Raw genomic sequence first — 12,671 nt, 5'->3', positions numbered from 1 at the left:
GCTGAGCACCCCCAGCAAGCCCAGTCGCCCCCAGTAATCCCAGTCACCCCCAGTAAGACTGTTTGCCCCTAGTAAAGCCAGTTACCCCCAGTAAGCCCCAGCAAGCCCAGCGTGTCCAAGCACCTTTGCACCCTGGTGGCTCTGGTAACCCCAGCAGCAATGCCAGCCCTGGTAAGCCCCAGTACCCCCCAGCACTCCCAGTAAGCCCCACCAGCTCCAGTACCCCCCAGCATTCCCAGCACTCCCCAGCATTCCCAGTAAGCCCTACCAGCCCCAGTACCCCCCAGCACCCCCAGTAAGCCCTGCCAGCCCCAGTATGCCCCAGCACCACTCCAGGATTCCCAGTAAGCCCTAGCAGCCCCGTTAACCCCCAGTACCCCCCAGCATTCCCAGTAAGCCCTACCAGCCTCAGGACCCCCCAGTAAGCCCTGGAAGCCCCAGTACCCCCCAGCACCCCCCGGTCTGCAGCACCCCAGCCCGAAGCAGCCCCTGCCCCCTCTGGACCCCCCCCCCCGGTGCCAACACCCCCGTGCCCGGCCCCCCCCCCCCGGCGCTTCTCTGCCCGGTCCCCGGTGCCCCCCCCCCGGTGCCCCCCCCCCGGTGCCCCCCTCCCGGTGCCCCCCTCCCGGTGCCCGGTACCTGCGGGGCTGGGGGCTCCAGGAGGCGGCGGCGGGGGGCAGCAGCAGGCAGCAGAGCCCCAGCGCCAGGGGCAGGGGCGGGCAGCGGTGCCCGAGCCCCCCGGCGAGCCCCCCCATGCCGCTCCGCTCCGGCCCGCTCCGGCCCGCTCCGAGGGGGCGGCGCTGCCCGGGCACCGGGGGCGCGGGGAGGAGCGAGAGGAGGAGGAGGAGGAGGAGGAGGAGGAAGGGGGAGGAAGGGGGAGGAAGGGACCCCCCCCACAGCCGCTGCCTTCCGCCCCGCCGGACATGGGGGGCGCGATGTGGGGGGGCGCGATGCGGGGGGTCGGGGGGGGGGGAGAGGCGGGGAGGGGGTCGTGGATGGGGGGTCGTGGGTATGGGGGTGTTCATGGATATGGGGTCATGGATGGGGGGGGTCATGGACAGGGGGTCGTGGATGGGGAGTCATGGGTATGGGGGGGTTCATGGATGGGGGGTCATGGATGTGGGGTCACGGGTGGGGGCTTCATGGACGTGGGGGGCTCATGGATGAGGGTTTATGGACGGGGGGGTTCATGGATATGGGGGTTCGTGGGTGGGGGGGTCGTGGGGGGGGGGTTGTGGATGGGGGGGTCAGAGCAGAGGGGGAAGGTGTGGGGCAGGAGACCCCCGGCCCCGTGCAGTGTGAGCGGGGCTGTCTGTGGGTGGGAGCAGCCTCGTGGTGCTTGGCGTGGGGTGTGCACGCGTGTGTGAGTGTGTGCACACGTGTGTGTGAATGTGTGTGCACATTTGTGTGCGTGTGTGTGCCTGTGTGTGCATGTATATATGCATGTGTGCACATGTATGTGAACGTGTGAGCATGTGTGTACACGTGTACATGTGCATGTGTGTGTATATGTGTGCACATGTGCATGTGCATGCACATCCATGCACTTTTTGTGCACGCAGACATGCGTGTATGCATGTGTGCACGTGTGTGCCTGCGTGCACGTGTGTGCCTGGGTGCTTGCCTGCATTTGCACGTCTCCGTGTCCCCGTGCGCACATCCCAGTGTCCCTGCGTGCCCGTGCCGTCGGTCCCCGTGTGTGCGCACACACGTGCAGGTGTGTTTGTGCGTCCGGCGGGTGTTTGTATACAGGTAGCAGTGTGTGTATGTTGGCCTGGGGCTGCGTACGTCGCAGCGCCTGGGTCGCCCCAGCTGCGCTTCCGCTGCCGTGTGTGTGTGCACGTGTGTGGTCCGTGTGCCGGGGGTGTGCAAGGAGCAGGCGTGCGCGGATGGGGCCACGCATGGGTGGTCCCTGCCAGGGGCGTTGGTGTGCGTGTGTGGGGGGGGGTGGGGTGTGGGGCATGGGCAGCGTGTGTGTGGGTGTGCACATGCGTGTGCATGCGTGTGGGTGTGCATGCGTATGTGTGTGCATGCATGTGTGTGCATATGTGTTGATGCAAATGTGTGCAAACGTGCATGCAACTGTGAGTGCCTGCATGTATGTGCACGTGTGTGTGCAATTGTGTGCGTGCACGTGTGTGTGTGCACATGAGTGTGCATGTATGTGCATTCATGGGTGTGTGTGCATGGATGTGCACATCCGTGTGTGTGGATGCAAGTGTGTGTGTGTGCATGTGCATGGAAGTGTGCATGTATGTCTGTGCATGCATGCGTGTGTGCATGCATGTCTGTGCATGTGTGTGCATACGTGTCTGTGCATACATGCACATGTGTGTGCAAGGCCCCGAGGTTTGTTTGGGGTCCCCACATCCCCCCCGGCCACGTGGCGTGTCCCCATGTCCCCATGTCCCCGTGTCCCCGTGTCCCCGTGTCCCCGCTGTCAGGACGGGGCCGTGCTGTTTACCCCAGCGGTGTGCGGAGCAGATGAAGGTCACCCCCCTCCTCCTCAGACTAAACACGCTGGGGGTGGATGTCCTGCAGGTCCCCCGGGGTGGGGCAGGAGGTGACACACCGCACGGTGGCACGTGGCCCTGGGTCTGGGACGTCCCCGTCGTCCCCTGAAGGGATGGGGATGGGGTGCTGGGGGACTGCGGGCTCTGGGGACCCTCAGCTTGTCCCCCCTGCTCCCTGGCCCGGCTCCAGGTCCCCATGTTCCTGTCCCATTGCCACGTGCCACGTCCCAGCTCCAGGTCCCCATGTCCCCGTGCCGTGGCCCAGATCCACGTCCCTGTGCCATGCCCAGCTCTGTGTCCCCATGCCATGTCCCTGTCCCAGCTCTGTGTCCCCGTGCCGTATACCAGCTCCATGTCCCCATGTCCCCGTGTTCCCGTGCCCCCATGCCGTGGTCCAACTTCATGTCCCATTGTTCCTGTGCCAGCTCCGTGTCCCTGTGCCATGTCCCAGCTCCGTGTCCCCATGTCCCCATGCCATGTCCCACCTCCGTGTCCCCACGTCCCCATGCCACGGCCCAGGCAGGTACCCGGGCCCCGAGCCGAGCCAGCGGAGGTGCAGTGCCACCGTGCCCCGCGGCTGTCCCCGGCCTCCCGCGACCCCCCCCCCGGTCCCGCGTGGAGCCCCGGTGCCACCCCCCCACGCGAGGCCACCAGGTGGCACTGCGAGGCCACCGCGCCCAGCCCTGCCCAGCCCACGGCCGTGGGGCGACGGCACCGGGAGGGACACGGGGTGGGTGCGTGGGGGGGCACCCAACCGCGCCGTCCCCAACCTGTCCCCAACCCCCCCCGATCTCTACAGCCCCCCACCGTGCCTCAGTTTCCCCCCCCCTCCATCACCCCCTGCCCGGCACGGGGCCCCCGGGTGGGGACCCCCCGCACCCCACGCGTGCGCCACCGTCTCGGGTGGTGATGGTGTTGGGGGGGGGTCCCCGCCGAGAGCGCCCAGCCCCCGGTGCGGGTGCCCGCTTCCCCGGCGCGTGTCCCCGCCGCGGGTGCCCGCGCGGCCGTGCGCGCCGCCGGTGCCCGTGGCCGCCCGGCGCTGCCGGAGCGCTGCCGCCGCCCGGCCCCGCGCCCGCCGCCGCCGCCGCTCCCGGTGCGGTTTGCGGGTCCCGCTGCGGCTGCGGCTGCCGGAGGTAGCGGCGGGGGGGCGCGGGCGAGGCCGGGCGGCGGCGGCGGCGGCCATGGCGGGGCCGGGGGGGGCGGCTCCGGGGGGGGGGGAGCGGCGGCGGCGGCGGCCGGGGGGTTACCGGGGGGTACCGCGCACCGGGGGGTAGAGCGCACCGGGGGTGCCGTGCGCCGGGATTGTGGCGCACCGGGGGTGCTGTGCACCGGGGGTGCTGTGCGCGGGGGGGTGCCACGCACTGGGGGTAGCGTGCACCAGGATTGTCGTGCACCGGGGGGGGGTTCGGTGCGCCGGGGTTGTGGCGCACCGGGGGGTGCCGTGCAACCGGGGGTGCCGTGCGCTGGGGTTATTGTGTTCTGGGATTGTCGCGCACCGGGGCTGCCGGGCACCGTGGGCACCGTGGGGCCAGGCCTGGCCTCTCCCCCTTGCCCCGTGGCCCATGGACCCTGGGGGGGTCGCTCCCGTCGTTGGGCCCCTCCGGTTCTTGCGGTGCTTGGGGTGCCGGGGGGTGCCGGGCGAGAGCGCGGGTGCACACGCGTGTGTGTGTGTGTGTGCGTGCGTGTCCCCGTGGGTGTTTGTTGTCGTGCTGCCGTGGGCCCCGGCGTGCGTCTGCCTGTCTGCCTGCCTGCCTGTCTGTCTGTCTGTCTGCGCGGGTCCCCGCTGCCTGTTTGTGTCACCGGGAGCGGGTGCCAGCGCGCGGCTCTGTGTCGCTCTGTCTGTCCGTGGCTCGGCGTGTGTCCGTGCAACAGCCCCCCCCATCCCCTTCCGTCCCTTGCACGGGGGCTGTGGGGCTGTGGCAGTGGGCGAGGGGCTGGCCGGGGGGCCTGGGGAGGCCGGGGGGGCCGGGGCATGCGGCCCAGGCTAACCCCAGCCCAATGCCTGCAGTGCAGATCATAAATCAGCGCCGGCTGGAGCTGGAGGGCCGCGGGCTCCCCGGCACGCAGCCGCCTGTGTGGGGCCACAGAGCTCGCTGGCTTTTTGGTTGTCCCCCCCCCGAGCCCTGGGAACAATTGTCCTCGCACCGCCTGTCCCCCCTGTCCCCTGTCCCCCTGCTCTGCTGTCACGGCCGAGGGGCTGGCAGACAGCCCATGCCACCCGGCTGCGGGCACAGCCAGGGCCTCTGCGGGGCGATGGGGACTGTCCCCAAGCTGCCACCGGTGAGGGCGGGGGCACAGCTGACCGCTGCCACGGTCCTGTTTTGCAGGTGACACCCCCGTGGCGTCCTCGGAGCCGTGGAGAGACCGGTGACATTGTCTGTGCCCGGAGGAGGAAGAGAAAGAGGGGGTGCCCGGGGTCACTTGGTCCCCAGTGTCCCCGCCGAGCCTGGGGGACACTGCCGGAGCCGGAGCCGTGCCCACGGTGCCCGATGCCCGGTGCCGGGTGATGGATCGCCCTGGCGCGGCGCGGCGGCGGCCCCGGTGGAGCAGAACGGGGTGCCCCGGGGGTCTGGGTGTCACCTCCCACCCCTGCTGAGCCCCGGAGCGGGTGGGAGCAGCGAGCAGGGACAAGGACACCTCATCCCCCACCACCGAGACGCGTGTCCCTTCGCGGAGCATGGCGCGGTGCTGAGCTGCCGGCCCCGGCCATGGCGCGGCAGGGCACGGGGGCCCTGCTGGCCTCCGGCACTTTGGGGTTCCCCCCCCAAAACCTGGCCCGCGTGGTGGTCTGGGAGTGGCTGAACGAGCACGGGCGCTGGCGGCCCTACTCGGCCGCCGTCTGCCACCACATCGAGAACGTGCTGAAGGAGGACGCCCGCGGCAGCGTGGTGCTGGGCCAGGTCGACGTCCAGCTGGCGCCCTACGTCATCGACCTGCAGTCCATGCACCAGTTCCGGCAGGACACGGGTAAGGGGAGGTGCTGGGATGGGTGTGCGGGCGGCCAGGGGTCTGCCGGGGGCGGATGGCAGGGGATGGGTCCGTCTGTCCCAAGGCATGTCCGGCTGTCCGTGTCCTCGCTTTGCTGCTTCATTCGCTCCTCCCTTCCTTTGTTCCATGCATGCAGCCATCCGTCCCAGCGTAGCACAGCTTATTCGTCCAGCATTCCATCCGTGTGTCCGCCAAGCCAGCCATCCCGATGTGTGTTTGTCATTCCATGCGTCCACCTGACTGACCATCTGTCCGTCCATCCGTCCATCCATCCATCTATCCATCCGTCCGTCCGTCCGTCCATCTGCCCATCTGTCCATCCTTGCATCCATTTATCCATCCATCCATCCATCCATCCATCCATCCATCCATCCATCCATCCATCCATCCATTTATCCACCTGTTTATCCAGTTCTCCACCCATCCTTCCATCTGTCCGTCTGTCCATCCATTCATCCCCCCTTCTCTCCATCCATCCATCTGTCAATCCATCCGTCCATCATCCATCCATCCATCCGTCCATCCGCCCACCCACCCACCCACTCTTCATCTGTCCATCCCCTCCCCAGCCGTCTGTCCGTCCCATTCCTTCTGTCCTCCCCTGGCCCCCCTGGGCCCACTCCCCACCGCAGCCCCCCCAGGACTCCCCCTGCCCGTTCCCTTCCCTCCTGGAAAAGGGACAAGAGGAACCGGGCGGCCCCGCTTCGGCGGCTGTGGGGGCTGCGGCCACGTGCCGCCCCCTCGGCTGGGCCACACAACCAGGACGGGCGTCCTCGGGGAAATCAAGCCCCGTCCCGCGCCGCCTCCCGGCCCAAACCCCATTAACCGTGACCCACTAAACCGGCACGTGCCGGCTGCGCCCCGGGGGACTCGCTGGGGACAAGTGACAGGGTTTGGGGGTGGCGCGGGGCCCTTGTGTCCGTGCACCGTGCTGAGCGATGCTTGTCTGCAAGGTCCCCAGATGTCCCATTTCCTGGTGCCGGGTGCTCCTGGGGACACGTGCCTGTGCTGGGGTGGGTTTGGGGGGGTGGCGTGCCACCAGAGCGGGTGCTGCCGGCTGTCCCCTGCCGAGGTGACATGTCCGTGGTGCCCGGGGACATGCGGGGCCTGTTCTGAGGGTCCTGCCGGTGCCACTCCAGCGTGGGCTGGGGGGCTGGGGACAGGGGTGGCGCTCGGCATAGGGACAAAGCCACGGGTGTGAAACGAGGTGACCCTGTTCCGAGCAGCGGGGGCGTGCACCCGCGGGACGTCGGTGGGATGTGGGCACGAGCGGGCAGCAGGATGAGGGGCGTGGATGCAGGGAGGCCGTGGGATGTGGGGGGTGGAGGCAAACACAAGCGGGAGGCAGGACACGGATGTGAGCGGGACGTGGACGTGAGCCATCGGGGGGATCTGGATGTGAGCCAGCAGTGGGGTTTGGGAAACGGACATGAATGGGCAGTGGGATGTAGGGCACGGCTGTGAGCGGGGCGCACGGACCCACCCCACGGGGCCACGGGCAGCGCTGCCTCAGCACCAGGCGGCAGCTGGGGCCAGGCGCTGCTGCCTGCCTGGCCAGTGATTAATGGCCCTTATTAGAGTCGTTAATAGGGCTGGGCAAACGCTGCCGGCCGGGGATGGAGGCGCAGCGTGCTGTCTGAGCAGGGCACGGCGCGGCCAAGGTGCAGGGGCACGGGGCTGGGGGCTGAGACGTGTGCCCTGTAGGGCTGGGCGAGCTCCGAGGCTGCTGCCGAGACCATTTTGGCTGTAAATAAACAGGGAGGGAGCAGAACTTGGCTTTGCATGGGAGCCGAGCCGAGGACAACACCGTGACAGCAAGCCCTGGTTCACAGCTGTAAGGAAACCCCTCCTGACCGGGAAATGTGTCCCCAGCCAGGGACATGTTGGCTGAAGGGATGGAAAAAAGCGCTCGGGGTCGAGCAGCATCACCCTTCCCTCGGCCAGGACATGGTGTGGGAGCGCGAGCACCACCGTGACCGCTCCACGAGTCCCCGGGGAGGGATGTGCAGCCAGCACTGCGCTGCAGACACCGCTATCGATCGCGCCCGGTGGCTGCAGGTGTTTGTCCTGCACCCTGCGGGGCTTTGTGCCCAAAGTCCCTTTCCCCAGGGGGAGGTTGATGGGCTGGGAGCGGGGCCACGCGTGCGTGCGGCCACGGGTTCAGCCCAGGCGGGTGCTGAGCCCCGTGTCCCCGCAGGCACCATGCGCCCCGTGCGCAGGAACTTCTACGACCCGTCCTCGGCGCCGGGGAAGGGCATCGTGTGGGAGTGGGAGAACGACAACAGCTCGTGGACGCCCTACGACATGGACATCTGCATCACCATCCAGAACGCCTACGAGAAGCAGCACCCGTGGCTGGACCTCTCCTCCCTGGGCTTCTGCTACCTCATCTACTTCAGCAGCATGTCGCAGATGAACCGGCAGACGCAGCGCAAGCGCCGCCTGCGGCGCCGCATGGACCTGGCCTACCCGCTCACCATGGGCTCCATCCCCAAGTCCCAGTCGTGGCCGGTGGGCGCCAGCACGGGGCAGCCCTGCTCGTGCCAGCAGTGCCTGCTGGTCAACAGCACCCGCGCCGCCTCCAACGCCATCCTGGCCTCGCAGCGCCGCAAGCTCTACCCCGGCGGCGCAGGGACGCTGCCCGTGCGGCAGAGCAGCACCTTCGCCGGTGCCACGCTGTGGCCGGCGGGGACGGGGACGGTGGCGGGCGGCGTGGCCAAGGGGGAGACGCCGAGGGTGCCCGCCGGGGCTTTTGGGCGCAGCCAGAGCGCGCCCAGCGGTGCGCAGCTGCCCGGCCTCAACAACCTCAACCGGCCCGGCACGCAGCGGGGGGCCGGCGTCAGCGCCCGCGCCGCGGTGCCCCCGGGGTAAGCCGGGCATGGGGAGGGTGGCCTGGGGAAGGGGACGTGTGTGGTGTTGCTGTGGATGCTGGGCGAGGTGGCACGGGGTGGTGGCACACCAGAGGGGAGTGGAGGTGGCGTGGGTTGTGCTGTTGTCTCGTGGAACAGCGCCAGTTGTCACCGCTCCTGCCCCAGCACCGTGTCACCGCCAGGCGTGGGGACGTGGTGGCACATCCCCGTTCCACAGTGCTGGTGCCTGGAGCTGTGGTGGTTTGCGCTGTGCTGTGCCGTGCCATGCGTGCCATGCGTGCCATGCTGTGCCACTCTGTGCCGTGCCACACCGTGCCGTGCTGGCTGGGGATGGGGTGCCAGCTTCCAGGGAACTTGTGTCCCCACTGTCCAGTGTGGGGTCTGTCACCCCGGAGTGTCCCGATGCCACCAAGCAGGTCGCAGGGGAACACATGGTTGCGGGCACCACAGCCTGGTGTCCCCTGTGTGACTCACCAAGGGAATGTCACCAAGGCCAGCAGCGCGGTGGCCAAGTCCCCATGGCCATATCCCTCTGTGGGTTGGCCAGGGGTCCCTGTGGGGCTCTGGGCACGGGGCTGTCACCAGCCAAGGGACAGCAGGGGACAGTGGATGGACTCGCTGAGCTGGGAACCGGCCTGGATCCAGACCCTGGCTATTCGGTGGGAGCTGCCAGGAGGGGAGCGAGCACCCAGGGCTGGCACTGAGCCCTCGTGGGTGACGAGGGGAAGGAAATCCTGTCCCATCCCTCCCCGCCTCCCGCCACCACGGGCAGGATCCGGCCCCGGGCTGGGAGACGCAGCGGGGCACCTCTGTGCGGTGGCGGTGACAGCGCGCTGGGTGCCACCTCCGCCTTGGGGCGCGTGCCGTGGGAACACCTGCCGGGCCGAGCCCTGCGGATGTGCCTGTCCCCTGGGACCTGGGTACAGACCGAGCACTGTGGGGCTCCGTGGGGCAGCTGGGGAGCATTGCCCAGTGCGGGGACATCCCTCTGTGTGTCCCCTGCTGCCCATAACCGCAGCTTGCAGCCAGCTGGGGCTGGGGACAGGGGCGGTGGGGCTGGGGACAGGGGGGCACGCAGGGTCGCCGAGCCCCCGGCGTGTTTCCTTCCTCTGCTGACGCGCTGCTTTCGCTTCCGTGTGCTGGGCCAAGCCGTCCCCGTCCCCGTCCCCGTCCCCGTCCCCGTGCCAGCACGCCGCCCCTGTCCTGCGCGGCCCCATGGACAGGTAGGAGGGGACGAGGAGCGCCGAGGCCACCACTGTCCCCTGTAGCCTCGGTGTGGCTGAGGGTGGGTTTGGGGACCACGGGGAGGACACCGCAGGTGGGGGCAGGCAGGGTTACAGGACGGCCTGGGGTGTCGGGGGGGCAGAGGGGGGCCAGATCCTGCCCGGGGCTGGGGTCTTGTGCCTGCGTTGTGGCCACGGGGTTGTGCGTGGGGACGTGGGGGTCGGGGCGGGGATCGCACCTGGCTGGTCACGTTTGGGAGTGGGAGAGGTGGCAGGGAGGGCACGGGCAGTGCCGCTGCGGTGCGGGGGGCTCTCCCCACGTCCCCCCCCCCACCAGCAGCCGCCCTGGGGCAGGAGAGCGCCCACCCACCCGTGGGCACAGCCACCTCCACCTCCACCACGAGCCCCCAGGTCGCACCGAGTGCACGGGGATGTGCACAGGGGGATGCACGCATGGGCGCACGCGGGCACGGCGGCCCCCCCACGGCCACGTGTGCCACCCCCTTTCTCCCTTAGGTGTGTGCCAACGGTGCCACCGAGAGGACAGGGCCAGGGGACATCTCTCCACGGGGGATCACGGGTTCCTGTGGCTTCTCCAGCAGTCCCCGAGGCCACCACTGCCACTGTGGGAACTGTTGGTGACGAGGAGCACCCACCCGCAGCACCCGCTGGGTGCCAGCGGGGTGCCCAGAGTGGCGGCAGTGCCCGGTGTCCTCTCCTTGGGGGTGGCACCCTCTGGGGCAGCAGGAACATCCCCATGGCTGCAGGCAGGGACAGGGGAGGTGGCCGCTGTCCCCAGCAGCTGCCAGCACCCAAGGGTGACAACGGGACATGGAGGGACAGACCGTGATGGGGGCTTGGGGTGGGCTGGCGCTGCGGTGACCGCGATGGAGGACGCACGCTGTTGGGTCCCCAGAGAGGGTCACACCGCAGCAGGTCACATCCCCTTGTGTCCCCCTCCCCAGCAAGGCTGGCTAGGGGACACCCTGCCCCACACCCCACCCTGGGGACGTGCCACGCGCCAGGGGGACAGCGCCAGCCCCGCTGAGCCCCTTCCCTCCCGTCTCTGCGCAGGGTGCCAGCCCTCCCGGTCAAGAACCTGAACGGCACCGGCCCCGTCCATCCTGCCCTGGCAGGTAACGGGGGGGGAGAGGGGGGGGCCCCACGAGCACCCATGGGTGCTCCAGGGGGGTGGGCCAGGGATGGGGGGGGCCATGGCCGTGCAGACAGCGCTGCCTGTCCCCGCGCAGGGATGACGGGCATCCTGATGTGCGCCGCCGGGCTGCCCGTCTGCCTGACCCGCGCGCCCAAGCCCATCCTGCACCCGCCGCCCGTCAGCAAGAGCGACATCAAGCCCGTGCCCGGGGTCAGCGGCATCTGCAGGAAAACCAAGAAGAAGCACCTCAAAAAGAGTAAGGAGCCACTGGCGTCCCCGTAAACCTTCGGGGCGGCGGCCAGAGGGGAAACTGAGGCACGGGGCCGGGGGGCAAGGTGGGAAGCCTCTGACCAGCATCTCCCCACCCACGGCAGGCAAGAACCCGGAGGACGTGGTGCGGCGCTACATCCAGAAGGTGAAGACCCCCCCGGACGAGGTGAGCAGCCACAGGGTCAGGCTGGCACATCGGGAGGGCAGGGGGCGGGCAGGGAGGCTGGCGTGCTCCCCAGCCCCGGGGTGACAGCCGTGCCCCCTGTCCCAGGACTGCACCATCTGCATGGAGCGGCTCGTCACCTCCTCGGGCTACGAGGGCGTCCTGAGCCACCGCGGCATCAAGCCGGAGCTGGTGGGCAAGCTGGGCAAGTGCGGGCACATGTACCACCTGCTCTGCCTCGTGGCCATGTACAACAACGGCAACAAGGTGAGACCCGCCTGGGGACACCGTGGGGACCGTGTCACCTGCCATGGGTGGGTGGCGCAGGGCTGGGTGCGGGCCCCCATGCCCACCCTTTGTGCCCCCGCAGGACGGCAGCTTGCAGTGCCCCACCTGCAAGGCCATCTACGGGGAGAAGACGGGCACGCAGCCCCCCGGGAAGATGGAGTTTCACCTCATCCCCCATTCCCTCCCGGGTTACACCGACTCCAAAACCATCCGGATCGTCTACGACATCCCCACCGGCATCCAGGTGAGCTGCTCATGTCCCCCGGGACCCCCGTCCCGGTGTCCCCGTGCCGCCTGCTCACCCCTCTGCCGTCCCACCAGGGTCCTGAGCACCCCAACCCCGGCAAGAAGTTCACGGCGCGTGGCTTCCCGCGGCACTGCTACCTGCCCGACAACGAGAAGGGCAGGAAGGTGAGCGTCCCCAGCGTCCCCAGGGGTGGCGTGGGTGCCTGGGTGGGGATGCGCCCACGTAGGTATGGTCCCAGGGGTCGGCCCCGTGCGCCCTTGGGGTGCCCGTGCCGGAGGGGAGGGACGCAGCGGTGGCCGTGCCGCAGGTGCTGAAGCTGCTGATCGTGGCCTGGGACCGGCGGCTCATCTTCACCATCGGCACCTCCAACACCACGGGCGAGTCGGACACGGTGGTGTGGAACGAGATCCACCACAAGACCGAGTTCGGCTCCAACCTGACGGGTCACGGCTACCCCGACCCCAACTACCTGGACAACGTCCTGGCTGAGCTGCTGGCCCAGGGCGTCTCCGAGGCCACCCTGAAGGACTGAGGCCAGGGCGAGGGGCTCCCCGCCGCCCCCTCGGCCCCGCGCCGCCGTCCCCGCCGCCCGCGCCGCTTCGCCGCCGACGCCGCAGCCCTGCCGGGTGGGCTCGCCCCCCGGTGCCACCCGCCGCGCGTCCCCGTCCCCATCCCGGCTGGCCACCAGCGCGGCGGGCTGGTGCTTTGCGCCGCGTCCACCCGCGGCCCCTTCGCGTGAGCCGCCGCCGCGTGCCGCCTGTGCCACCTGCCGCCGCCCCACGGAGCCGCGTCCAAGCCGGTGCCATGTGTACGTCTCGGTGTTACTGAATACACGCCACGCCGCGTCCCGCTGCGTCCCCGCACCGCGCGCCCTCGCGCCCGTGCCGTGCCGGGGACGGGGTGCTGGGTGGCACCGCCGCGGGGGGTGTCCGTCCCCCGGGGGGTGTCGCGGA

The 12,671-nt window shown here is 69.7% G+C and overlaps 2 protein-coding genes across 8 annotated transcripts in view; one reads left to right on the top strand and one right to left on the bottom strand.

Moving 5' to 3' along the window:
- The window catches only part of EMID1 (EMI domain containing 1), an 11,669-nt gene extending 10,832 nt beyond the window's left edge, over window positions 1-837 (bottom strand). For 4 of the 7 annotated variants that reach the window (XR_010825500.1, XM_066978817.1, XM_066978816.1 and 1 more), the window contains exon 1: window positions 641-836. Coding sequence is in view for 6 of the 7 variants with exons in the window: in XM_066978817.1 (XP_066834918.1) it covers window positions 641-755 (115 nt within the window). In the remaining variant the exon portion in view is untranslated. Of the gene's footprint in view, window positions 1-639 lie in introns of all 7 variants that reach the window. The other 3 variants (XM_066978820.1, XM_066978821.1, XM_066978818.1) reach the window with 3 other exon arrangements.
- Window positions 838-3,494: 2,657 nt separating this feature from the next.
- DTX1 (deltex E3 ubiquitin ligase 1) lies at window positions 3,495-12,566 on the top strand. The gene is made up of 10 exons (XM_066978815.1): window positions 3,495-3,646; window positions 4,841-5,480; window positions 7,699-8,368; window positions 10,669-10,730; window positions 10,845-11,006; window positions 11,125-11,186; window positions 11,292-11,450; window positions 11,554-11,715; window positions 11,793-11,882; window positions 12,026-12,566. The coding sequence occupies exons 2-10, from the start codon at window positions 5,222-5,224 to the stop codon at window positions 12,248-12,250; spliced, it is 1,851 nt and encodes a 616-aa protein (XP_066834916.1). The 5' UTR covers window positions 3,495-3,646; window positions 4,841-5,221; the 3' UTR covers window positions 12,251-12,566.
- The last annotated feature ends 105 nt before the right edge of the window (window positions 12,567-12,671 follow it).

This window comes from Anser cygnoides, chromosome 17 (assembly GCF_040182565.1).
Source record: "Anser cygnoides isolate HZ-2024a breed goose chromosome 17, Taihu_goose_T2T_genome, whole genome shotgun sequence".
Classification (NCBI taxonomy): domain Eukaryota; kingdom Metazoa; phylum Chordata; class Aves; order Anseriformes; family Anatidae; genus Anser; species Anser cygnoides.
The sequence above is the reverse complement of the archived record's forward strand: the minus strand, read 5'-3'. Positions and strand labels throughout refer to the sequence as shown.

Coding starts and splice junctions, on each gene's coding strand:
- DTX1 (XM_066978815.1), top strand. CDS start 5,222: ATGGCGCGGCAGGGCACGGGGGCCCTGCTGGCCTCCGGCACTTTGGGG. Junction 11,007..11,124: donor GAAGAAGCACCTCAAAAAGA/GTAAGGAGCCAC, acceptor CACCCACGGCAG/GCAAGAACCCGGAGGACGTG. Junction 11,716..11,792: donor ACATCCCCACCGGCATCCAG/GTGAGCTGCTCA, acceptor CCGTCCCACCAG/GGTCCTGAGCACCCCAACCC.